We start from the raw sequence: 26,873 nt of genomic DNA, 5'->3' as shown, positions 1-26,873 counted from the left end.
CCTGTTGGTCCTCTGGAAATGGTCACCTACAGCTGCTTTCATTTATTCTAGCAAGATTAGAGGATTTCTCTCTTGTGCATGCTGTCTTCAAGAAACTTTCATTCACCGTGTCAATTAATAAAAGAAAATTTTGCAGCTCCAGAATTGCTATAAACTAACCCCTTAATAGTCTAACTTTTCATGTCAGCCTTGGCTGCTTGAAGCAATCAATTTAGTGTCCAATGCAGCTTCACCACCAACAAACAAATATTTACGTACTTTATATACATTCAATATGTTCAAATAATAATAGTAATAATAATAATAAGCTTTAAGGGAAGTTACAACTCTAGAGCTGCAGTGCACCACCCTCTGTGGTCTAGTTTCCTGACACTTTTTGGCAAAAAAGTACTTCCACTGAGATCATGCAGAACATTAAAGTGCATATGATGGCTGAACACCCTTTAGATAAACTACTCTCTGCCACTAGAATCCTGACGGCCAAAGTCCAGATTTTTGGAGTGCCCCTTTTTGTGTCCCAAATGCCAGGATGATTTAAGTAACCCTATTTCACAATAGAGCAGTTTTTTTACTCAGTCCAAATAGATTGTAACAACATCACATTACACCTAACCTTTTAAATTTTCATGTGTTTTTTTCCCCTTTTTCTAGTTTTTTTTCTCCTTTATGAATATTTCTAGAGGAAGTTGGGATTTAGCTGTTGTCATAGTTACAGGTGCTGTCTACATAGCTGTACAACCCATTATGATTTTCAGAATCAACATTCACCTGTATTTGACTAACGTGCAGGCAGAAATATTTTTTTAGAAAAAAAATATACACTTTATGGACAAAAATATTGGGACACACCTCTTGAATTGAATTCAGGTGCTTAAATCACTCCCGTTGCCACAGGTATATAAAATCAAGTACCTAGCCATGCAGTCTGCATTTACAAACATTTGTGAATATAATGGAACCTTCTAAAGAGCTCAGTGAATTCAAGGGTAGGACTGACATTTGCAATAAGTCAGTTTGTGAAATTTCATTACTGCTAGACATTCCACGGTCAGCTGTAAGTGGTTTGTTTGGAAAGTAGAAGTGTTTATGAACAGCAGCAACTCAGCCTTGAAGTGGAAGACCACGTAAAGTCACAGAGCGGGGTCGCCAAGTGCTGAGGTGCATGGTGCGCAAAAGTTGACAATGCTTTGCTGATTCCATAGCTGAAAAGTTCCAAACTGCCACTGTCATAAATATCAGCACAAAAACTGGGCGGCGGGAGCTTCATAGAATGGGTTTCCATGCTCGAGCCGCTGCATGCAAGCTTCCAAGTATGCGTGAACAGTTTGGAGAAGGTCCTTTTCTATTCCAGAATGACTGCTCCCCAGTCCATAAAGCAATAAAGACATGGTTGGCTGAGTTTGGTGTGGAAGAACTTGACTGGACCGCACAACCCCATCCAACCTGTGATAGGAACTAGAACAGAGATTGTCAGCCAGGCCTTCTTGTCTAACATCAGTGCCTGACCTCACAAAAGCCCTACTGCATGGATGGGCAAATATTCCCACAGAAACACACCAAAATCTTGTGGAAATCCTTCCTATTAGAGTGTAAGCTGTTAAAGCTGCAAAAGGGGGATCAACTACATATTAATGTCTATAGACTATTAGTACTAATCCTAATTTACAAAGTAATTTGTACAAAAGATTTTAAATGGAAGCATTGTCTTTAATTCGACCTGTGTTGGAAGATCACATAACGCGGGCTACATGCACGAGGAATAAACAGTTAAAATATATATCTTTTCTCCATGTACACCTGAAATACTGTACTGCTTTAGGGTGGGAACCTTTGTTTGGTGAGGCATGGCAGTTATTATTTTTGACTCATACATGAGTAAGACTTTAAACACCAACAGTGCTGTATTGCTGGAAAAAAGCAATTCTAAACTGTTACCATTCTAGGCTTTTGATGTTTTTTATAAACCTATTTGCATTAACTTTATTTTATGTCATTTTTAGACGCTGGTTATGTAAGGTTTGCAAATAGGTACTTTAACCATTTTAAAAGCCACAAAGAGGAAAGTTCCATCTTTATTTTGTAATCATGGATGATCTCTTTTGTGATTTGATCTTCCACAACTCAGGTCCACTGTGTGTTCTATACTTTGTGACTTCATTCAATAACTTCACTAACCTTTCTTTAACCCAAAAATGTCTGTAAATTAATAAATTATCAAACAAATTAGGTGCAGACTTTTAGTTTGATTTAGATGTAAACAGTTTCCATTGTTCAGCACTGATAATAAACACCGGTACACCAACATATGAAACACGCTTTATGGACAGGACATGAAGGCAGGGCATGAACAGAGTGAGTCAAGATTATCCAAAAGCCATTTGAACATATATTCTGTAGTGGCTTTCGTATTTCTTTTTTGTAGAGCATGATGGGCTACAATGGGAACAGCAGTTCTGGTAAATTTATATATTCTTCACCATTCAAAAATTTTTGCAACAAAAAAAAGTGTTTCATATTATATATAATTAAAGATCTCATGTGTTGGTATTATTTACAGCTCTGCTTGAAAGGTCACTATAAGGCCAGATTCTAATCTAGACAACGTTGTAGTATTTTTAGCCAGACATAAATTAGCATAGGCCTGCAACTTGGATGGGCAACATCTAGTGGGTTTAGCTGAGAAACAAAACATAAACTGCTAGGCAACCGGCAGAACATGAGCTTTCATTTGTAGCACTGCCAAAATGTGTCAAGGAATTTCAGTCATTCTCCACCATGTTATCAAGAAAAATGTATCACTTCTTATGCCCCTTTATACTGATTTTGGTAACATTTGATTGCTGTAAATATACAGTTAAGTCCAGAAATATTTGGACACTGACACAAGGTTTGTTATTTCGGCTGGTTACCAAAATACGTTTTTGGCGGTCGTCGGGCCACATAGACCTCTGTGCGGCCCCAGTGATGCTCGGACGGCCCAGTGAAATCTGCAAGAGAGGTAAGGGGTGGGGAAGAGTGAATGGACGAATGAATGAGTGTTTAGGGGCAGAAGTGGAATAGGCAGGCTGTCTAGGGGGCAGAAGTTGGACAGGCAGGCTGTTAAGGAGGCAGAGGTGGCACAGGCAGACTGTTTAGGGGGCACAGGTGGCCCAGACAGGCTATTTCTCTGTGTAAGGGGGTGGGGTTTGGCCACACCCACTCCCCTGCTCACATTCCACCTACTCCCCGCCCATTTTTCCCTGTTCCCACAAAGTTCATGCCAACTAAAGGCTGTCTCGGGCTAGCCCCACCCCTAAATGAAGCCCACCCATAAGAGGGTGTGCTCCGGGTAGCCAACCCTGGGAACTTTCCAGGTATGATCATTACCATAGGTATTATATCAGGGCTGCACAACACCAGTCTTCAAGGCGACAATTTTGGACAATTTTGCTCGTCTAGCTCGAGCATAGACATATCAATTAAAAACTCATGAAACTACTTGTTTCCAGGCAAAGATCTACAGTACTCGTGGTCTGTTTGTCATCCTCTTGGACAAGAGTTGTGTACCTCTGTAACATATACGCCTAGCCCTTATCAACATATACAATTTCTATTGGCGATGCTCACATTTGAGAAAATGGTCAATTTCTTGAAATCATTATTTCTTAAGAATGTCAACTCAGCCTTTATTGGAAAAGAAGCTTTTTTGGAGTTAACCCTTCATGAAGCATAATGACATCGGAAGATAAAAGTATACCTATACTTTGTAGTTAAACTTAAAGATGACTCCTCTTGAGGCATACACATAAGGTTATATAATTTAATGCTACTAAGTTACAATGGTCAAGCCCAACAATAATACAAAAACATGAGCACATGACACCCCACATAAACTTGAAATAGAAATGTCCTTGGTCATATTACAAATGGAAATCCTTGAATACAGAGCCACGCAAGACAGCTTTTCATACTGGACATATGAGGTACAGCAAGTAAAGGACAGTCATTGCTCAGGCTGATCTCTACTCGCTTTTTCCGCCTTCCACAGTGCATGCTGTTTCAGATACCGCTGTTCCTGAAATGTTTTCTGCACTTGCTGTGTGAACCCAGGGCTACCTTCTTCCAGAGCATTGATGAGCTTCAAAATAAAAGGAGTGTTTTCCCTTGGGAGATAATTCTTTTTTGGTCTTACTGGGATGACAGTGTTATATTTGTGACACATGTTAATGGAATTAATTAGTGTGGCATGAGATTGAAACTCACACCAAGTCTCAGTCAGAAAATTTTTGGTGAGCAACAGAATAGTCCAAGCAGAACCATTTACTGCATTGTCCAGGGTTTTAAGAACATATCCTCCAGCGGGCAGCTCTGCAAATATGATGCCTGGTTTGATGCTAAAGTCATTTTCTAGCATGTTCTTAATTCTAAGAGCTTCTGAAATATCAGCTTCAGCATGGAGGATAACAAATTTGTAAAAGACATCTTCAGTTCTGCAGTCTTCCTCTGTCTCTGTTGTTTCATGTTCTCCGGGCTTCTCCATTGAAAGCTTCACTGCTAGGCTCCACCTGCTGTCTTCAGTGGAGTTGACATTTTGTATTTTGGTATTTTTTTGTTTTTGACATGTTTTATATGAATGTTTTCTGCATGAATGATTAATTCCCATCATGCTGCAAATACATTGTGTTCACTTTGTTTTAATGTTCCTGAAATGTAAAAAAAATAATAATAATATGGATTTTTGGACAAAAAATGTTACAGGCATGCATGTATAAATGGGCGTATCAAGTGGTATAAATCCTGCATTCTTAGTATGCTTTTTTACTAGCCTTGTGGTTGAGTGGTACGTGATCTGTGCATTAGTTTGCATGGATCTATTTAACCCTGTTCCTAAGCAGGTGCCTAAAATGACCAAAGTTGCCTGATTAGGACTAGGGAGACTTTTATGCCACACATATCTCACAAATCTAATTTCTCCCTCTCATTAGACCACCAGACATTGCAGATCATCCAAACTCTCATTTCACTTGTATGGGAATGGGAGTCAGAACCAGGCTCCATAAACCTTTCTTTGTTTCTAGAAATGGGCCACTGTGATCCACTAGCTCAGGGGTAGGCAACCTTCGGCTCTCCAGATGTTGTGAACTACATTTCCCTTGATGCTTTGTCAGCATTATGACTGTAAGAGCATTATGGGAGATGTAGTCCACAACATCAGGAGAGCCGAAGGTTGCCTACACCTGCACTAGCTGATACCTTGGAGACATTAGCAAACAACTAAAGCAGGGTGTAAGGTAAAGATAAACATTGCAAAACAGGCATAATACCTAAAGTAACTAAAATACACTTGTTGGTTGAATTAATGGTCGAATTCTCCTCAGAAAGAGTTTTCTTTTATTTAGATCATGCGCATAATCGAGACAAGGCACACAACACACAAAAGTCAAAGCATTGTCTGATTACATGTTTGAATTACATGGTTTATATAACCTCTTATCTACTTCTAATAGCATGCATTAATATGATTGGTTACTTTTCAAGCAGGTTACGCCTCTTTAAGCTGCATAATTAAGAATGGCCTAGACTTGACCCTTTGCACATATATATATAGAACAACATAGAGTAGACGTGTTGGCGTGAACTTGTCCATATATCATAGACTAGACATTCCCTGCTTTCTTATGTCTTTGTCGGCAATAATATTTACGATAACACGAGCATTTTTCTAACAACACTACTGGCATCACCCAAAATTTAGCATGGACCCTGAACATCCCAACTCTAATTAATTAAATGATCTTTGTAATACATTTCCCATGGAACTTTGCTGTTAACAGCTGAGTGAATGCTTAGTTCTATTTGTACTGGTATTAATAATACATTTTTATCACTAATTACTGCACTGGGCAGAATTAATCAGAGCTACTGGGATAGCAATACCTATAGGAAAGACATGGATGTGAGTGAATCATGCAAGGTTGCCAAGGTTAGCAAGGGGGGGTGGGGGGTTGGCCGGCATGAAGAGTGTTTCTAATGGAAATGCCATCGTGTTGTTATAAAAGAAGATTACTATTTCTATAGCAGGGTAATATATTGCATTATTAGAGTACTTTCTGGTTACATATACACAATGGCATTATTATCCCCATCAAGGTTGCCTCATGAAGTCCCAATAATACCAATAATTAAGGAGAAGAACATTTTAAATTCACGGAAAGTACATGCTGTCTAGTTATATAACTAAACGTAATAAACTCTCATGTAACCTGTAATTAATAACATTTATAGAAATATCTATATATGCATCTAGACTGTGTGGGTAGCCTCTGACTAATATAGCTGGATAAAATGTTGTCCTGCTTTCTGTACTTTGTTATATAACAATAAATCCCATTATGAAAACATACAAGAGTTTTTTTTAAGCCTCAAGGTATAAATCAATCCAATCTTCAACTAAAAAAGATTAAGCAAGAACTAATTGCCAAGATATTTTTGAAACGATTTCCCACAGCTGTGCTGCTTCTCTTACCTCTTTTTGTTCTTCTGTCTACATCTGCTTCCCCCCACCACCATCCATGTGGGTATATAGGGCATCAACCCATAGGCAATGATCAGATGTACATATATATATATATCAAATAGACTTGTAATTTGTACAAATGTCTGAAAATGAAGAGGAATCCCAACGAAACACATGAAAACAAAGCAAAGAGCTCTGAATTTTCATTTGCATTTTGTCGTTTATTTTCACTCTCCCTTCTCTCTCTCATTCTTACTCAGGGCCGGCCCTACAACGGAGCCGACTGGAGCAATTGCCCCAGGTGGCACTTTAGAAAGGGCGGCACTTTGCCGCCCCAAGCGTTTTTTTTTTGTTGTTCGTTTTGAAGCGGAGGAGAGAGGGGCACCGAGTGGTTTTCGCTTACCCGCTCGGCGCCCCTCTCTCTCTCTCCTCTGCGGCGAGTCTCCCTGTTCGGTCTCGGTGCCGGCTTGTAATGCTGGGCGCCGGAAGTGGCGTCAATTTCCGGCGCCTAGCATTACAAGTCGGCACCGTGGCAGAGCAGGGAGACTCGCCGCAGGACTCTTTAAAGGTAAGTACCGGGGGGGGGGGTGTAAATAATGGCGTCGTCGAAGTTTAAAATGCCGCCCCAGGCGGCGTTAAGTCTTCGGCCGGCCCTGTTCTTACTCATGCTTTCTCACGTGCTCCCTCACATTCCCTTTCAATCACTCCCTTCTCCGCCAACCGCTTTTGTGTCCTGTGTTATATCTTCATTCTTTGTCCGCTTCTACCCACTGTCTGTTAAGCTAACCTGTCCTCCCGGATCACTTCAACAATATGGGAGGTCTAGATAACACAGCAGATAGCGGGGAGATGCGAACAAGAAAAGGCAAGACAAGAAGCGGGCTTGCTGCGGAAAAAGAACAGTGAGACACGGAAGCAGAGAAGGTAGGGAGACATTGAGAGAGTCTGAAAAAGAGTGAGCGAGTGTGAGAGAGTGAGAGAATGTTTGGGAGAGTGCGAGAGAGTGAATGAGGGTGAATAACAGCAAAGTTAGTTTCTGAATCAAAAAAGACTTTCACATTTTTGGAACCAAAAGGGCAGGAAATGGAATTACAAAGAGCCAACCCCAGTGAGCTTCAGCTGCAAAAAGAGCTGGGCTGTCCTTGTATAATGTACAGTTAAATCAGTGAGCTTTCATCAAAGTTTCTGAACCTACTTATACCTTTTACACATTTTTAAGTGCTGTTTTTGGAAGGGGTTCTTGGAACCCAAGCAGGACATCAAAACTCCTCTCTTGTTTGTACCTGTAAGTCTTTAATATTTATTTGCCAAATGGTCAAGAAACTAGTTAAACGTACTCTTGAATAATAGCTATATTTCGAATATAGAAACTGCAAATATTGTAGAGTGAGGTCTTGAGCTGACATTGCTTCTCCTCTCTTTTCTTTCTCAAAGTTACAGGGCAACTTAGTCTTCTTCAGGAGAAGAAGTATTGATTAGCAGGTATGTGAACTGGGTCAAGGTAGCTGCCCCAAGTAAGCCGAGAGGTCCACTGTTGTACCCTGACACATATAACAGATCCTGATACGTCTTAGGCAAGTATAACATTTTCTTCCTGTTGTTTCTACCTTAAACGTTACTTTTTTTCTAACAAAATCTTAGCTTATATCCTCCTCTAAGGTTTTTTTAAGACAAGAAAATGCAAGTACAATAGTAATAGGTTTCACAGTAAATGTTGTGCTGTCCCCACCAAACCGCATGCTGGTCTTGTTTAGAAAACCACAGAGCATGTAAATATATTTAATACTTACGTCTCTTGTTGGTGCTGTTCTTTCTCTGTGCGTGACATTGATATCTAGGTGAAATAACGATATACGAACATTGTATGTTCTTCACAATCTATTTGGGGAAGTTATAACTCCACGTTTTTGTCTTCTGAATAAAATATTCAGCCTCATGTAAGCACTAGGAAGTGCAAATGTTGAGAAATGTATAACCACATGATTTTTAAAATGATCACATGGCCAGAATAAGACGGAACTTTTTTTCTTTTGCTACAAAATTCTAAAAATACCCAGGTATTTCCTATGTAATGCGTAAAGTTTGAAAGTCCATTGTTTGCAATAATCAAAGGCTTTAATGTCTTCTATTAGGCAGTGGAAAAAATAAAAGTGGCACTAAAAGCAAGCTGGAGTCATAGCTGCTCTCAAATCCTACATTTAACTGTTCAGTACACTATGTACCAATGTATTGGTATTTACTGATTTTATATATACCGTATTTGCTCGATTATAAAACAAGGTTTTTTTCAAAGCAAATTCTCTGAAAAATATCCCTCATCTTATATTCGAGGTTGTCTTCTAAACTACAAGACTAAGATCCAAATCCCCCACAGCGCTGCAGGGGACCGGGATCCTCCTCTCTGGCAGCCTCTGCTGCTGCACGCACTTCCTCTGGGGGCTTCTATGACGAATCGCCGTCATCACATGACCTTCCGGTACTCCACCACAAAAGCCCCGGCGAAAGTGCTGGCAGCAACAGAGGTTGTCTGTGCGCATCCCACAGCTGGTGAACGTTTGCAGGATGCGCACAGAAAACCTCTGCTGCTGCCGGCACTTCCGCCGGGGCTTCTATGGTGGAGCACCGGAAGATAATCTGCCGGTGCTTTAGAAATAAATGTGATGTAAATGTAATGCAATACCTGGGAACTTCTGGGCTCCGGCTACCTGGAGCCTTCCCTTGCAGGACGTGGCCAGGACGGCCCACTGACGTCAGCGGGTGGTCCCGTGAGGCCGGTGAGAGCTCCCCCTGCCGGAAAACCGGAGAAGCGTTGCTTCACTCGGCAATCTCTGGGTCAAACCCGGAAAGTTCCCAGGTATGTACATGTGATGCCGGCGCTCAGTCATAGAAGACCCGGTTAAAGTACTGGCTACCATAAGCGGAGGTCTGCATCGCACAAAGCTCCACCAGGGAGTCTGAACACGGGTCACAAGTAAAGGCATGCACTGGTAAGTCCGGGGGGGGGTTTAAGAGTGGCATGGGGTGGGTTTTAGTGGTTTTCTGGAGGCAGAGTGGCATATAGGGGGTTAAAAGGCATATCAGGGAGGCAGAGTGCCATATAGGGGGTATAAGGCATACCTGGGGAGGCAAATAGGGGGTTAAAATGCATGTCAGAGAGGCAGAGTGGCATATATATGGGTGTATAAGGTGTATCTGGGGGTGGCAAATAGGGGATTAAAAGGCATATCTGGCGGTAGAGTAGCTTATTAGGGAGACAGTGTAGCATATATGGGGTATAAGGCATTTCTTGGAGGCAGAGTGGCATATACGGCATATCTGGGAGGGCAGATGTGCATAACTGGGACAGGTTGGCAAATAAAAGGAAATAAAAACAAAAAAATAATTTTTCTCAATCATAGTTTTTATTGAATATGAAAAATAGTTTATATGTGAATTAATATTTACTAGTAAAACTTTTTTTCCTATTGGGTAGTCTTATATTCAGGCTTTTTCTTTTTTTCCTAAATTAATATTCACATTTTGGGGGGTCATCTTATAATCAGGGTTGTCTTATAATTGAGCAAATACAGTGTGTGTATATATATATATATATATATATATATATATATATATTATTTGTTATTTATATAGAGCTAACAATTTAAGCAGCGCTTAATACAATACAATACATATACATTAGGTGGAGAGAGCCCTGTTCGCAAGCTTACAATCTTGAGGGAGGGCGAATGCTGGAGGTTTGGTGGAAGTAAATTCTGGACATATGGGGCAGCCCAAAATCTTATAGACGAGAAAAGGAAGAGGTGATAAGTGAGAGCCTTGGCTCATGGAAAGAACATAGGGATCGAGAAGGGGAGTATTTGTATATATATGTATGGAGGAGCAGTGTTATGGAGGGCCTTATATGTTAGTACCAGGATTTTAAATTTAATTCTAAAGGTAGTAGGGAGCCAGTGGAGGATTTCACAGAGTGGGGAAGCAGAAGCTGCGTGCAAGGAAGATAAGCCTAGCAGCAACATTTAGGACGGACTGCAGAGGAGACTGCAGAGGAGTTGAGACAGTGGAATGCCAAACAGAACAGTGTTGCAGTAGTCAAGATGGTAAATGATAAGTGAATGAACCAGAGTTTTTGTGGATTGTTGGGTGAAGAATGGGCGGATGTGAGAGATGTTTTTTAGGTGCAAGCGGCAGGATCTGGTGAGGGACTGAATGTTAGGGAAGAAGGAAAGGTGTGAGTCAAGGATGACCCCAAGGTATCAGGCCTGGTTAGTAGGAGAGATAGTCGTGTTGTTAATGGTGATAGAGAATTCAGGTAGTGGAGTGGAGATGGAAGGAGGGAAGATAATGAGTTCAGTTTTAGAAAGATTAACTTTCAGGTAGCGTTGCGACATCCATGAAGAAATAGCAGACAAGCAGTTGGTAATACGGGACAGGAGAGATGGAGAGAGATCAGGAGAAGACAGGTAGATTTGGGTATCATCTGCATATAGATGATACTGGAGGCCAAATTAGTTGATTAGTTTGCCAAGAGATGAAGTATAAAGAGAGAACAGCAGAGGGCCAAGCAGTGGACCTTGGGGGGATGCCAACCAAAAGTGGAAGGGGTGATGATGTCTTGCCAGAGAAGCTGATAGAGAAGGAACGGTTAGACAGATATGAGGAGATCCAGGAGAGAGCTGTATCTCGAATGCCTGTAGAAGCAAGCGAGTCAAGATGAAGGTGGTGATCAACAGTATCAAAAGCAGCAGAGAGATCCAAGAGTATTAGAAAGGAGAAGTGACCTTTTGCTTTGGCAGAGAGCAAGCCATCGGAGACTTGTTAAAGCCGTATCAGTAGAGTGAAGGGGTTTAAAACCAGACTGTAAAGGGTCAAGGAGGTAATTAGAGGAGAGGAAGTTAGTAAGGCAATCGTACACAATTATGGTGAGCCTGGGCGAATTGTAGCCTTGGTTTCCTGTTTGTAGCGGACAGGTGTGGCACCTGGTTTGGTCTTCTGCTGCTGTTGCCCATCTGCTTCAAGGTTCGACGTGTTGTGCGTCCAGAGATGGTATTCTGCATACCTTGGTTGTAACGAGTGCAAGTTCATGTGCATTTTGAATAAATAGGATCGATTTGACATATCAACTGAATAGTTTATCTGTATAAAGACACAGGTGGGCCCTGGCATTGGTTTTCTTTTTAGTTATGTTATGGACACAGTTTGTTTGCTTCCTCGATTTTACATGGATAAAGCATGAGGATAAAGGTGGAATGTTAACAGCAAACGTGTAATGCTGTAATAAAAAAAACACAGAACTTCTCGTTTTCTGATTTAATAATGGCAGTATACTCAGATGTGCAAGGTTTGCAAAGACTAGGGAGATATCACATTTATGTTGACTGGACAGTTCTCTTTGTTATCCTCCTTTTTTTATCCTAAGATAATAGTTATTTTGGCCATATAAAAATATTTAGTAAATTAGTGTTACTGTTGCTGTACAAAGGACTGTAGTGCCACCCACAGGAATTGTGGAACACTTATTTAAAGGTTCTGTATCTGTGTAGTGTATAAATAATAATATGTGGCACCTCATTTGATGTATTTGACTTTAGCATATTCGACATGTTGACAATCAGCGGCAAAAGCAAGGTGCCCTACTGCTACACAAAATTCAACTTTTTTGTATGTCTTTCCCAGTGGCGGAACTCGTGAGCTTGTTGGGTTTTTTTACATCTCCCTTGTGTTTTACATCTCATTTCCCTCTATATGGCCAACTTCTCAGATCCCTTGCCCTAGCCTCCTGCTTATCAAACTTTACACACAGTTCCCACCTTTGTTGGTTCAGGAGGGTGTGATCTATTAGCCGGTGACAGCTCTCTTTTGGTGCAGGTATTAAAATAATAGGACATTTCCACTATACGACAGTTTCTCCATGTTGTTTTGATTCAGACATTTGAAAGATGGCAGACTTCACTTATATTTAAAAATGAGTCTGGACATGTTTGCACTCAATGTGGAGAGTTGCAAATAAATGGGATGGAGACCTAGCGCTTGGCAGAGCAAAACACATTATTATCAATTATTCCAGAGCTGGTCCTATATATTCTTTTTTTTTTAAGCAGACCTAATGTGAAACACATTTAACAGTGACTAAAAGCAGCATTAAGTCTACAGCTGCTGCCATTTCAAATAGTGCATATGTAAGAGAATATTGTACTATAAAGCTTAATTGAGAAAGCCAGCTGATTTATTCACTAAATGGAGAGTTTGCAGCTGCATTAAGCATGTCAGCTCATCAGCATCTCTATGCTTTATGAGGAGTGAACACCAGTGAGTTTCTTCAAAATAAGTCTGACCAGGTCACGCAATAATGCATGGCTACTGCGGGCGGATTTTATAAAAGCCACAATTACGCAGCGCCAGTCACTTTTTGCAGGACGCTGTTTGACCATTCGTCAAGAGTAGTGAATTTCCCTGGTTCAGCTGTTCCGTTCTTCACTGTTGGTTCTCCACATTTGGTAAATACAACTGAATCAACAGAAGTCCGTTTAATGAAAAACTCTTTTAAATTCAGATACGCTGTATAAAAGTGAGATAATGTCAACTTTAAAAACTGGAAAGTACACAAAGATGTAAACTACACACAAAAATACATTTTTTTTTATTTTTTATTATTTGTAATGGTTTGCCTAACAATAAAATACTTAAGATCTTTTCGATTTCTTAAACGTGTTGAGGAATCCAACTGACAGGCAATGTTTTAATCTTCCCATGTGTGCCCAAATCATTGTCTTATCATAATTTAAACAATGCTTCTATTTTTTTCCAGACACAGTTAAGCCAATTTTGCGGTTTTTGGCCAGACTGACCGTTTAAGATATTGTTATTCCATATAAATATATATTATAATTGGTCCGACATTGCCAAAAGTCACTGAACACTGTGGTCTGCACTATTTTTTTTGTAAATTGAACCTCCAAATAAACATTTTATAATTAATTTACAAAAAAATAAAAATAAACAATTGTCTAGCAGTTTTCCTACAGAAAGATTTAGAAATATGAACTTTAAATTTAAATCACTGCGTTTACTCCATGAACTGCCGTTGATAGCGCACACATTGTGTGAGTAAGCACACACCTGGTGTCTTATACACTAAAATGAAGAACTGTATATATGATGAGGTTAAATCCAAATTATGCATGTACTTGTGAACAAACTTTGGTGAATTAAATCTTAAAACCTGCAGTGTTACGTTTCTAACATCCTTGTCAGCCTAAGATGTTATGTCCAGCAAAAAGATGGCCCTTAGTGCCAGATAGCTTTAACTTTTACACAGTCACTGTGGGGTATAAAACTTTGCTGTGAAACCAAAATGGAAAATAATTACTACCGTGTTTCCCCGATAGTAAGACACCCCCGATAGTAAGACGTATCGGGGGTTTCAGAGGGGTCGGCTAATATAAGCCGTACCCCGAAAGTAAGACATATGTCTTACTTTCGGGGAAACACGGGGGATTTGCTGGAGCAGCAATAATGTTTTCCGTGGTCCATCAGGACCAGGGCCGGCCTTTGGGGTGTGCGACCTGTGCGACCGCACAGGGCGCCACACTCCAGGGGGCGCCGCCGCGGGGTCCGCCGCAGCGCGGTCCGACGCCACTGCCGTCGCGGGGTCCGCCGCAGCGCGGTCCGACGCCCCTGCCGCCCCTCCAGAGACGGACAGTAATGTCCGCCGCTGGAGGAGCAGGCTCGCAAGGGAGCAGTATCGGAGGTCTTTAACAGACCTCCGATACCGCTCCCTTGTGATCCCCAAGGCAACAGCTGCTGTGCGCCGGGGTTTGCTGCCAGATCCCAGCGCACAGCACTGAAGCCGCGCCCACCGGTCTCCGTGCCCTCTGACCCGGAAGAAGAGAAGACAGAAGAACTAAGAAGAAGAGCGAAGAGGCGGCAAAGAAACTGAAAGAGGAAAGGTAGGAAAGCATAGAGTGACAGTGAGAGTGGATTGGTGTATATGTGTGGATTAGTATATATGTGTGGTTTGGTATATATGTGTGGTTTGGTATATATGTGTGGTTTGGTATATGTGTGGATTAGTATATATGTGTGGATTGGTATATGTGTGTGGTTTGGTGTATATGTGTGGTTTGGTGTATATGTGTGGATTGGTATGCGTGTGGATTGGTATATATGGACAATTTTTTCCCAATATAAGACATACCCCGAAAGTAAGACATAGTGGGGCTTTTAGGGATAAAAAGAAAGTAAGACACTGTCTTACTTTCGGGGAAACACGGTATGTTTCTATTCAAAAAATGTGGTAATAAACAGGAAATGGGTGCAGAAGTTAATGAGAAAAAGAAAAACTCATCACAAATGTCTCAGAGAAGGAAAATATATTAACATCAAAGTTAAATGTCTAACAAGAAATACCCCTGCTACCCAACCTCTGGACCCCCCCAAAAAAACTTTTCTGAAAACATTTAAAATAAAAACGTATCCCCCCTTTTTTTTTCTTCCATTTTTATTATAATGTCATTTTACGGGATGGCCTTTAAAAAAGGTAAAATTTTGCTTTACCAATATATACAGTCCTTTATCTAAAGGTAGCCAGGAAAAAAAATGCAGTTGGGCAAACAGTGTATAACAAGATGCATCCCAGAAAAATATTGGTTATGATCCAACACGAGTAGTAGTGGTTCTTTTATCAGAAAAGAAGCTTTTAAGGAGGAAAACCTGTCCAATGCTTACAACCAACAAGATAATGGCCTCCCCTATGGACCAGTATGCTACTCTGGTGTTCAGATCTTCAGCTCGGCTGCGGCCCTGCGCCTCTCTCAGGCGGAAGTGCGTCTGGTAATCGATTATGGACTTCAAAGCTTCATGGATAGAAACACAAGCGGACTCCATCTGTACCAAAACGACACACAGTGAACATAGGAACAAATTAGTAACCACACACCAATACGATACCAAGAGTTACGTATTCAGACACAATGGTTAAAAAAATGGCCTATCATAGCAACCAATGGACTTGTCCAAACAGCAGGAACATTTCGTTGGGTGCTATGACGACAACCTTTACAATTTGCAAGAATCACACACTGCTCATGAAAATATCTAAATGTTGGTATGGTCATATAAAATAATTCTCTTTTTACTTTACTCACTGTAATGAACAATACAGCAGCTTTATGCTACTATTTTTAAAAGTGACCAGGAATAGTGTATGTATAACACTAAAAAATACATAAAACATCAGGGGTCCTAATCAAACCTTTACAAAATGATAGTGTGTATCGTACTAACCTGAGTAAGAGCAGTAGCACGATTCTCATTGGGAAACAATGGAGGATCATCTCCAACCTGGAAGTCAAAGTAGACTGTCTTGTGTGTGAATGTGGAAAACTCATTACTGAAACAGAATTTGTAGGTTCCATCACGGGATGCTGTGAAAGTAAAGCTGTCATACTGTTTTTTCATCTCTTTGTACAACACAATGCCATCTGGATCTTCTAGCCGACAGTCAACATCATAATGTCCACCAGTGATCACCTGCAGATGTGAAGCAAGACTAAGAATTCAGGAGAACGACACAAACTATTGACATGCAGAAGAATAGTAAAAAAAAAATGATGGGGCACAAGTCACTTTACTGTTATTGGTCCCCACAGATATTTAATAATAATAAACATAATTGAATAACATGTGGCTGCACACACTACATATTTTACGGACACAATGTTTGATGGAAAACATAGGTTACCAAAGTGATCCTTCACAAAATGTGTTTGTTTTCATAATTAACTTATTTTTCCAGAACATGTCCACATCAATGGCAAACTATTTAAAATCTGATGTCCTTTATTATCAAACCAGACAATAGATTTCATTCCAATAACATTAGAAAATATGTATTATACATATCGGTCAGCATTTCAATTTACTTCTCCAAAACTGCTTGGCTGGAGAAGGTGATTACCCACTCCCGAATTTCCAAGTATAGAAGGGGCACATGACAATTACCACACTGTGATACTTCCCTTTTAAGGAAAATGTTGTTTTTAAAGCACCAATGTGCATAAACACATTAACAACAGATACCATTGTTATATGTGTATGAAACAACATCATACAACACGTGACAACTTGCTCTGCTGTCCTACCATTAGCTAAGTCTGCAGGAGAAACAGACGCTGTGAAGAAGATTCAAGATTGCTTTGGTAAATAATTGTAACCACTTGGGAAGAGACCATAAGATAACTAACCCACATCAACCTAGCCATACATGACGGTCATGGCACTCCTGGAAGCCATCATCATAATTGGTATTGAAGCATAATATTTGACATTATAACATTATTAAGTGTTGGACTAAAATTTATACTACTCCTACTTTTAAGAAACTGAGTATGATAGGAGGTACAGTCTAACAACAACTACTGATGTTCTTGTTCTGATAAAAAATACTATAGGAGCACACCTGCTATAACAATGGCGCATATATATATACTTTTAAGGGATCCATGTATAAAGTGGATATAGAGGCAAAGGTGATTGTTGTTAACCTTATTTGAATGCCTTGTGGTTGTGGCAGCACCATGAGATTTTTGAGGGAAAAACAAACCTTTTGCTTGTCTGGTGTCTGTAGACAAGTGTTTAATAATGCTTCTACTATATATATATATATATATATATATATATATATATATATATATATATATATATATATATATATATATATATATATATATATATATATATATATATATATATATATATATATATACACACATACACACACACATACATACATACATATACAAACACACACACACACACACCATCTAATTCAGAAGTTGCAAATGGGCAGCAAAGGGACGTACAATATACACATTATCAAGGCAAATCACCTAGGAATATATAGCTATAAACCTAGTTAGGCAGAACTATGGAGCACATTACAGAAAGTGTTGATGGTGCATCCTAAGCTCACCTAGATAATAAATCTCTATTTAATGTACATTCAAAAAATGGGACTCTAAAGCAGGCTGCATTTTTGGACATAGCATAAAGATATAACAAGGCTGTTCTGTACATAATCTACTGTCTATGTTAAAGATGATAGGACAATTTGTTTAACTTTATTCACATGTATTGCCATCATATTCCACAGTGCTCTACATTGGGTGCACTACATCAAACTCTGTTTAGAACCATAACTTTGCTGCCACTCTCAGGTACCACTATCACCACCACAAGCACTCATTTTACCTTAACCCCTTCAGGACTGACATTTGCAAACTGCGCCTTCCCTTGAAGACCGCAGTTTTTTTTTGTTTTTTTTTAATATTTAAATTCTGTGCTCGTGATTTACATCAAAGCAATCACGTGCACGGAATTGAGGGGGAGTGGCTGCTACAGATCGCTGGGGACACCCAGCGGTCAGTAGCAGCCGCCCCTCGCTATCCCAGCGTTCATAGCGACTCTGGATCGCGCATTATCGATGACGTACCTTGTACGCCCCGGTCTGCCGGTGACCTTTGACCAGGAAGTACCAGGTACGTCCCGGTCTTGAAGGGGTTAAACTTTAATCATAGGCTAAGCAAAACCCACGAACCACTCTCCGCCACGTAGGATTAAGTGAATTGATTTATTAGTTGAATTTATAAGCCGATTATCATTACATGTATTAACAAGGGACTTATGAAAGATAGGCACTCCAGCCATAATAAACCCTTTAATGCATATGATAGCTGTCGAGCACACCTCCTTGCATTAGATATACTCACCTCCAGTCAGCTCCAACGCTGGCTCGGATGGGCATTGCGTGCAGGTCGTGTGCGACTTCAGTCCAATGGGAGCAGAAACCACTGATTGACTGCTTCAAGCGACCAATCAATGGCAAGAACAGTCGGATCATGGAAGAGGAGGGCAGCCTCCTCTGCATCAGGTAAGAGCTTCATTCTATCACTGAGTACTTTAATATGCATTCTTCTTTAGGGGAGGGGGGTCAAGGACATTAGACTGTCCTTAAATGCAACAGTTGCCAGACAGTAACAATTTAGTTACAAAATATAAAATCCCCAGGTACTCAGCTTTGTTGCAACAGTAACAACTAAACAAAATGTTTTGCTGCTCAGTAGACTAATGAAAATGTGCTCAGAACAGTGTGGGAGAGGTCCTGCTCCTGGCTTTGTCACAGATGACTGGACGAATGGATTTTTCCAGCCCTGACAAAGGGCACACAGGAGATAAATAGTCCATCGCAGCAGTTAATATTTAATATGACTAGGCAAATGTTTTTACATGAAGGCAACCCTTAGCCATTGGCCAAAAGTAAAGTGATAGTATGTAACTAAGCCAGCGACTGTAGCATGGGTCTGTTTTAACAGCATTCTAACTAGATTAAAAAAAACAACTTTTGGGTTTAAATGAATGATGTTATAATCTGTCTTTGTTTCAAGCTTTTTTGTGGGCATGTAATTAAAATGCAAGCTATATTTCCCATACAGCTTTAGCGAACACAAATGTGATGTCAGAACTAGAAAACCATAAAAAGTAAACAACAAAATTGTTATCGCTCACACGACAAATGGCTTCCGGAGCCGACATGTTTGTTCTGTCCCTGATATCACAGTTCCTTTTTAATTGTACCTACACTTTTTAAAGGCCATTTGCTTTCCATGAAAAAGCGCATATTACTTAAATAAATTTAGTTGTGTGACCTTAAGCTTAAGTAAATATTCAGAAAATTGAGAATTGATCTTCTGATTCAACTGGTTTGACTGGTTGGCTTAACAGATAAATTACAAGATTGAGTTTACATTAACAGTCAAACCCCACATTAGCTTGGGAGGAGACTGTCCACTTCAAGTCTAAAGTGTGAAGCCGGGTCTGGATGAATGTAAAAATTGCTTCTCTGCAACAAATAATTGCTAGCGTTATGGCAATGAGTAATTACTAGCGCTGTGGTAAGAAAGGGAGAGAGTGTAACATCAAGCAATACAGCAATATATTCCAAGGAAATCTTTATCACAAGAACAAAGCAACCTCTCTGTTTTCTAATCACAGAGAGACTTTTGTGACAGAAGTAGAAAGTAACCGGCATCTTGATGATGAATCACATACTGGCATTCAGGGTTTCACCTGCTAGACACATAAACTGACTTTGTGTCCAGAAACCGGTTCTGTGCAGAGCTGGCTTTATCTTTATCGGTGGGAATTCAGTCAGGTTACATGACCCAATTTCACATTACACTAGAGTAGTGGAGCGGCATCTCCTGCATGCGAGTCAAATTTGTGGAGCCCTACTCTGTTATTTAGGATGTCATTGCAGGTCTGTAGCGGAAGAGGCACATATCACACAATTCACACATTGGATCAACAGTCTTCCCATACAAAATAGTAAGCAATTACTGACTTTGGGATGTTTACTAGGGGAACACAAAGGGAGGGCAGAAAAAAAAGTACCCCTACCTTCTATCACAATAACCCAAATAGAATGTGAGTGTATATTTTGTACTAGTAAGTAAATACATCTTATTGTTAGTTTGCATTCCTCTTGCTTGTAACAAGGCATGTAATTTACATGAGCTTTACATAAGTGTATGAATTTTATTAGATTATATGTGTATTAATTAGAATATACACAGACCAACACGTGTGACAGAAACATTCTAAACAAGTATACAGATTAGGGCTCCCTTTATCAAATATATCGGTTTGCAAAATAAAAGATAAAATATGTGAACACAAGTATAAGGATAAAGAAGATTACATGTTAATTAAATATTACTTTTTGATAACTCAGTTTGTTCTGGGACAGCACTGGATACGTAATCAGCATTCTTGCAAACTGTGTTTACTAAAGCAGTGGTACCCAACTCAAGGTATTAAGGGCCACAACTTTTGGAAATCTCACTTTGAGCACAGACATCGGAATTAAAAATTCAATCTACTTTTCTCAGGCATGGATACACAGAATTTCCTAGCCTATTTGTGGTCTGGAGTTGTGCACCCCTGTACTAGATGAATAGCTTCAGATAAATGATGACTTCAGAATGCTCTGTTGTAACTTGCATCTTGTCAAGAAAGCCAGTGCTGCCTGCATCTATTGTCTCAGACTAGTTACAAGTTCTCAATCACAGTAGCCGCACCCTGATGCGGTAACCTACACAAAGCCACTTGTAAAAACTTATTTTACAAAGGGAAGAGTGTGTTCAGTAACTTCCAGCTCCCTGACATCACTATGTAGAGCTAGTCTCACGGAGCTTCTCCAGTCAGGACGAGTTGGCCCTGCATAGCTGATCCAAGTTTGTGAATACGCTCCTTAGTTGCAGCGGACCCATTTTTAAGTCTGTATTTGCCTGTGCAGGCTAATCTAATAATGTCACAAGTTTCAAGGCAACATTACATTAGAATAAGTTTAATAACCTATTTTTGAGTATGTTTCAACAGAACTTCAGCTTAAGTGACTAAAATGACCTAAGCCTTAACTAGGTCAAACATTGCTTAGGAAGGATATAAAGAATAACCCATGTTTCCACAATCACTTATCAGGTCTACATTACCTGGAATTCCAGTGTACACTTGGTTCCCTGAGTGATATCCTCATAGAAACACTGCTTTGCGTTATCAGGCAACTCAAACGTGAGTTCTGAGGCCTCAGAGCATCCCAAGCACAGCAGAAGAAAACAGAGAAAAGACCAGCACCTGGCCTCATAGATCGTATGCTGCAGCATCCTCATTTTTCTTCTACTGGACACTCCTCAGAGCATCAAAAACTAGCTGAAACGACAAATGAGCACATTTATAATACAGAAGCATTCTAGAGCATATATTTACAGAGGTGAGCAGATGCCTCCACACATTCATACAACCTACATTGTTTGGACATCACTTCCTTGCTTCTAAAAAGGTGCTACATGTTTCAGACCTACCTTACCTTACACCACCTTGGAAATCCATGTCTCACTGGCCAGACAGATTACATTATACATTACATTATAAAAAGTAATACATGTATCCATGGCCTTCTACCCTTTCTGTGACGAGTGGGATACAACCTGCAACAATCCTAGCTTTTGTGATCCCAAAATGTAAAGTTAGGATATAGACCAATGTATTGTGGGTCCACACAAATGTATTCACAGGACACAATACAACATGACTTTCTATCGTGTTGCTTGTGATGTGGGTGGCTCAGTGTAAACATAGATTTTAACACCCTATCTAAATGATAACTTGTATAGCATAACAGATTCAATTTAAAAGCAAACGTTGGGCTTCACATTGAATAGGGTGTCAGAGACGCACAACCTATTCTGAAGGTGGACAATCTGCAATAATCTCCACAAATTGTATTGTGCATTCAAATGTGCAACAAATCCAGTCTACATCCGCAGTGTATTATCCATTATCAAATAGCCCCGAAAACACAGAAGGTAATTAGTCCACGGTAATCCAGCGTGTATGACAGCCATAACAAGCCTCACTTAAAGCTTTCACAAATGTTACGGCACACAATACACAACTAGCAATACCAGCCTGAGCAATACCATCCTACCATGACTTAAAAACACAATACTCCACTGACGTGTACTAAACTAAAATAATCACCAAAGCTTACAAACATGTATGCATTGGAGGTCTTGGGAATTTTAGGGCCAGATCAGCTCATAAGGAACAGTCAGATTTCAGTTATAAACACTGTAGTGGTCTGCAAACAATCAGAATTAACTCCAATATACATGGATTGCATTACATTAACTAAACGGTATTCTGAATTATTGCACAATCTTGACTGACCATTTACCTGCAGACCTTGCACATATATATATATTATATATGTCAGACTGTCTTTCAAGAAAGTTTCCTTCAGTAGTGGTGTACACATTTGCTCCAAATAGTAAGGTCACTGACACTCACAGAATGTGACAGCTCTTTAGACATCTCAGTTTTACTATGAGTGTCACTCATCTGAAATAGGGGAACAGGTAAGTGTTTCCCACTATGCCCTGGGCAAATCTGAACTGCAGGATAATATATTTACCCCATGTTATTCAGTTTAGAACAAAGTAGTTTTACCATTATACAACTGCAGCGACTCATTGCACATAGTAGCACAAGACTAGGAGCCCCAGGTCAGTAGCATCATATACACCTGTGTGTATGTGGAAGTGGCAGCCATTTTGCACAGAGGCCTCCTGTGTATAATCCATCACTGACTGCACTGTAATCATAAACATGCACCTGCCAGCACCATCTCGCCACAATCATCCTGCTGAAGCCATACTCCGTATCACAACAATACCCCCTCCCCCACATTAACAAAGCACCAAACAGGGCTGGGTGCAGTCCCCGGGCATCACCTACCCCTGTGTGTTGTTACTAAGTGACGGTTGGTACCCCATACACCCCGGGCTGCATGTAACCCTGGGCCCTGCGTAAGCCCGACATCTCGATCACCGGGTCCGTGACATAAACATGCACCTGCGAGCAGGGCCGTTTTCTGATGTCACGGCAGCGTTCGCCTCGGAACCCGAGCTCGCCCCTCATAAAATAAACCCCGCATCCTACTCACCCCGCTACAGTGTCCCGGATGTGAGATGACAGGCGGGGTCCTGCAAGCGTGGCAGAGGAGGAGAGTGACTGGAACGAAGCAAGAACTGGGAACAGGAAACCGGTAGCGCTTGACCCGGAAGTGGTTCTGTGAGTGCAGACGTGGTTGTTAGGAAGGGGGAGTGCTGAAGTCTTTGTGTGTTGTCAACCTATTGTGGGAGTGATATGTAATACAGCGTTAGAGAAACCACTATGTCTGTTGCTAATTACGTCCTTTTGCTGTATTTGAAGGGAGGGGTAACTGTGTCCGGAACAAGTACATATAATGTCACAATAGCCATGGCATTAGTCATTGGGTGACCACTTTAGCCATGTTTTCCTGGATCCATGTTCATTTCACATGTTGCTGGTCAGCACATTTTAACTGCTGCCTTACAGTATATGGGATATATAAATATATAAATATATATATATATATATATATATATATATATATATATATATATATATAACTCACAGAGTAAGTTCTCAGTAACACATCCTACATACTATCAGCAGTATGTGAAGCATATATGTGCCCTGGAAACCGTGGCTGATGTGGTCGTCCTTCCTTATCCACATAAAAAAAAAATGAAGGAGAAACATACACGTCACACAAATGATTAATGGTAAGTTTATAGAAACTCCACCCAAACTCTTATCAGAGCTTACCATGTGTAATTCTTATTTTATTTTTTTTTCAATTCTCCGTTTATTGAAAAAAAGTAACAGTGCATAAAGTGATGAACATAGTACATCAGGCAGCAAGGCACCTTTGTGAACACAGTACATCAGGCAGCAAGACACAATTGTACACATCGGGCGAGCGTCACACTGGGGAACGCCAGTTCTAAGAGGCACATAAGATGGCAAATAAACGTCAAATGTGACAGAGGACAAAATACCATACAGAGAGATACAATGTGCATAATATCAGAGGTACATTGTCACAAGGTTTGACAGCAGGTAATCTTGTAGCGGAGAGTTGTCAAAATAAAACAGGCAAAAAGGCAAAAAGTAACAAAAGAAAATAAGAACAATAACATCAACAATACCGCACGCGAATAAATGGGTGGATGGATGGGTGAGGCGCCGTCTCCAAGAGCATACATAGATAATGGCGCCGCAATAGGACAGAGCGTCAGGAGCAGAAGCAAAACGCAAGGATACAGACCACAGGCAATCTCAGTCTAGATCAGGGGGGGCAGTGTAATTCTTATTTTATGAATACTGTATAAGGTCTCTGGAAAAAGGGAAAATAAGAAATACTGTAGCTGCTATCAACTCCAGAGAGCAGTTCTCTGCTGTTCAGAAGAAAGAATGTACAATAGGGATGCATTGAAGTGAGTGCTACTTTAACTAATGAATAGTGGTAGTATAAAAACAATAATTTTAATATTCAGTTTTGTTGGAAAAACATTAAATAAAAAAAATAAGAATTGTACAATTTTGTGTACTGATGCCAATAAATGGTGATGTGGGGGAAGCGATTCACCAATACCGGTTAAGTGGTTGGGAATTTGGACATGAAGAGACTGTCTTGTTTATTAGATATGGCTATCATTATGTGGGCACACAACAGGTGGTGCTCCAGGGTGGTCCCAATATGAAGAAAACCTGTTGGTGGAATACAGTGGAGGATGATTCCTGAGAGATGGAGGCTGGATGAGTGAATTGCTCAAAGTGTTTGCAACTGTGACAGTGCCCGGCACCCTAGGGGCCCTGGGCTACCCTTGTCACCGCCACTTTTAAAGCCTCTAGCTAGGGGTTACACCTGCAATTAGTGTCACAGAGAGTGTAGAGTGATGTCTGGATAATATGAAGAGAACTGGAGCCATGTAGAGAGAGCAGGACATCAACCCAGTCAAAATCATAAACTAGGATGTCAGAGGTCAAATTGTTATGTGGAAGCAGAACTGAAGAACAAGCTGGGTAGAAAACCAAAGATATGGAAAGTCAAAACAAAATTCACATTGAGTAAGGCTTGAATGAGGCCACTTATGCCCCGTAACACCAAAAGATCAGTTAATCGTGGGACGCTACCGCTAAGAGGTAAGTTCTGACAATAGGAGAGACAATGAAAATGGGAGAGAGAGTAGAGGTAATAAGAGATAGGGATAATGAGAAGGAAGAGTGATGGGGCAAAGGGGAGACAGAAAGAAGAGAGAGAAAGCTGAGAGAATAAGAAAAGGGAGAAAATGGTAGTGATTAGATAATGAAAAAGGGGGAGCTAAAGAGAAATGTTAAGGGAAAAGGTTGGAGAGATAAAGAGATAGACAAGGAGAGGATATATATATAATGAGAAAGGGGGTCAAAGAGAAGGGGAAGATATAAAGGGATCAAAGTGAAAGAGGGGAGGTAGGGACAAAGAGGAGATGAAGACAACAAAGGGGAAAAAGAAAGGGAAGGTAGTGAGGAGGAGGAGAAATGATTTGAATAGAAAGGGAAGATGTAGAGATCATGAAACAGAAAGTGGTGGAAAGAGAATGATAAAGATAAGGGAAGAGAGAAAATGCAGAAAGAGGGGATGAGAGACAATATAAAGAGGGGGGGGGATATTGAGAAAGGAAAAAGAGTATTTGTATGTCTAAGGGCAAGTAAGCATGAGGATGCAAGAGCAAGTTTAATCCACAATGTATTTTGTGGATGTATCTAAAAGCATGTGTGTATATGGGCAGGTAATTGGTATGGCAGTGTATTTGTGTGTATTTGGACAGCTTATCCATTAGGCAAAATGATCTACTTTAAGCCCTATCAGTGTCAGTGTGTGTGATGAAGGAAAAGGAAGGTGCTAAACCCCTGAGAACCAGCAGCCTCCCACAAAGAGTTGATATGTTTTTAAGACCGCAGCAACTATTTAAAGAAAGGGGCCTGGTTGTAAACAGCAGTTCTCAGAACAAAGCTGGTCTGTGAAGCTGCACCATTGTATGGAACTGCGCTGTACAATGAGGTAAAAACACATTTAAGGCTTTGTGCTATTGTTTTGGGGGGCTGGAACATACTAGCTGTTTAACTCTATTGTTTAATTTGTTCGCCATCTGGGAACTGGGATTTTGTTTTGGTTTATGTTTTGTTTTTATGAAATGAGTCATATTATATAATGCACCGGAATTTTATTTATGATTTTCTTTGTTTCTTGGGGAGAAGAAGGCCCTGCCAAGTGTTAAAGTTATCACAATATGAATAGTGTTAGAGTGAGTGTGCCTGTATATGTATATAGTAAGAGTCAGTGTATGTTTATGTAAAGTGTTGGAGACTTGGCTGTGTATGTATATGTATGGTGTTTAAGAGTCAGTGTATGTGTATGTATATATAATGTTGGAGTTAGTGGGTGTACTTGTATAAAAGAGTGCAAAAAGACCCATAATGTATGATGTATAAAATGTAATTTATTCCCCAAGATAAAAAATTTTGCACAGCGGATTGGTGCATTTTGCGCATGCGCTGTCCGCTTCTGTCTTACAATGTTTACTTGGCAGTGATTTGCACTTAATTAACATATTTATCTCCTTGGTAGGATCTTCCTGTTACATATATCACTCAGACCTTCTGCACTACAAGCCTCTCTTACTGCCCCAGCCAAATGCTCCAACCAACTCCCCAAATCACTGTCACGGTGACTATCACCATGGCAACACCAGTAGCTAGCACCGTTTCAGTTACCAGACACCACAGTCCATGAATTATTATTATTATTTATTGTTTTATATAGCGCCATCAAATTCCGTAGCGCTGTACAATGGGTAGACAGGACATAACAAGTAGTATGTAACTAACAGAGAAAACAGGTGAGGAGGGCCCT

The 26,873-nt window shown here is 40.3% G+C and overlaps 2 protein-coding genes across 2 annotated transcripts; both read right to left on the bottom strand.

Moving 5' to 3' along the window:
• Positions 1-3,788: 3,788 nt before the first annotated feature.
• Positions 3,789-8,448, bottom strand: TICAM2 (TIR domain containing adaptor molecule 2). The gene is made up of 2 exons (XM_053474278.1): positions 8,287-8,448; positions 3,789-4,682 (listed from the first exon to the last, which is right to left on the bottom strand). Exon 2 carries the CDS (start codon positions 4,643-4,645, stop codon positions 3,983-3,985), a length of 663 nt encoding a protein of 220 aa, XP_053330253.1. The 5' UTR covers positions 4,646-4,682; positions 8,287-8,448; the 3' UTR covers positions 3,789-3,982.
• Positions 8,449-14,850: 6,402 nt separating this feature from the next.
• On the bottom strand, positions 14,851-23,182 carry TMED7 (transmembrane p24 trafficking protein 7). Its single transcript, XM_053474281.1, has 4 exons — positions 23,055-23,182; positions 21,043-21,259; positions 15,779-16,024; positions 14,851-15,379 (listed from the first exon to the last, which is right to left on the bottom strand). Exons 2-4 carry the CDS (start codon positions 21,217-21,219, stop codon positions 15,143-15,145), a joined length of 660 nt encoding a protein of 219 aa, XP_053330256.1. The 5' UTR covers positions 21,220-21,259; positions 23,055-23,182; the 3' UTR covers positions 14,851-15,142.
• Between the last annotated feature and the right edge of the window lie 3,691 nt (positions 23,183-26,873).

The sequence above is a fragment of the Spea bombifrons genome, chromosome 1 (assembly GCF_027358695.1).
Source record: "Spea bombifrons isolate aSpeBom1 chromosome 1, aSpeBom1.2.pri, whole genome shotgun sequence".
Classification (NCBI taxonomy): Eukaryota; Metazoa; Chordata; class Amphibia; order Anura; family Pelobatidae; genus Spea; species Spea bombifrons.
The sequence above is the reverse complement of the archived record's forward strand: the minus strand, read 5'-3'. Positions and strand labels throughout refer to the sequence as shown.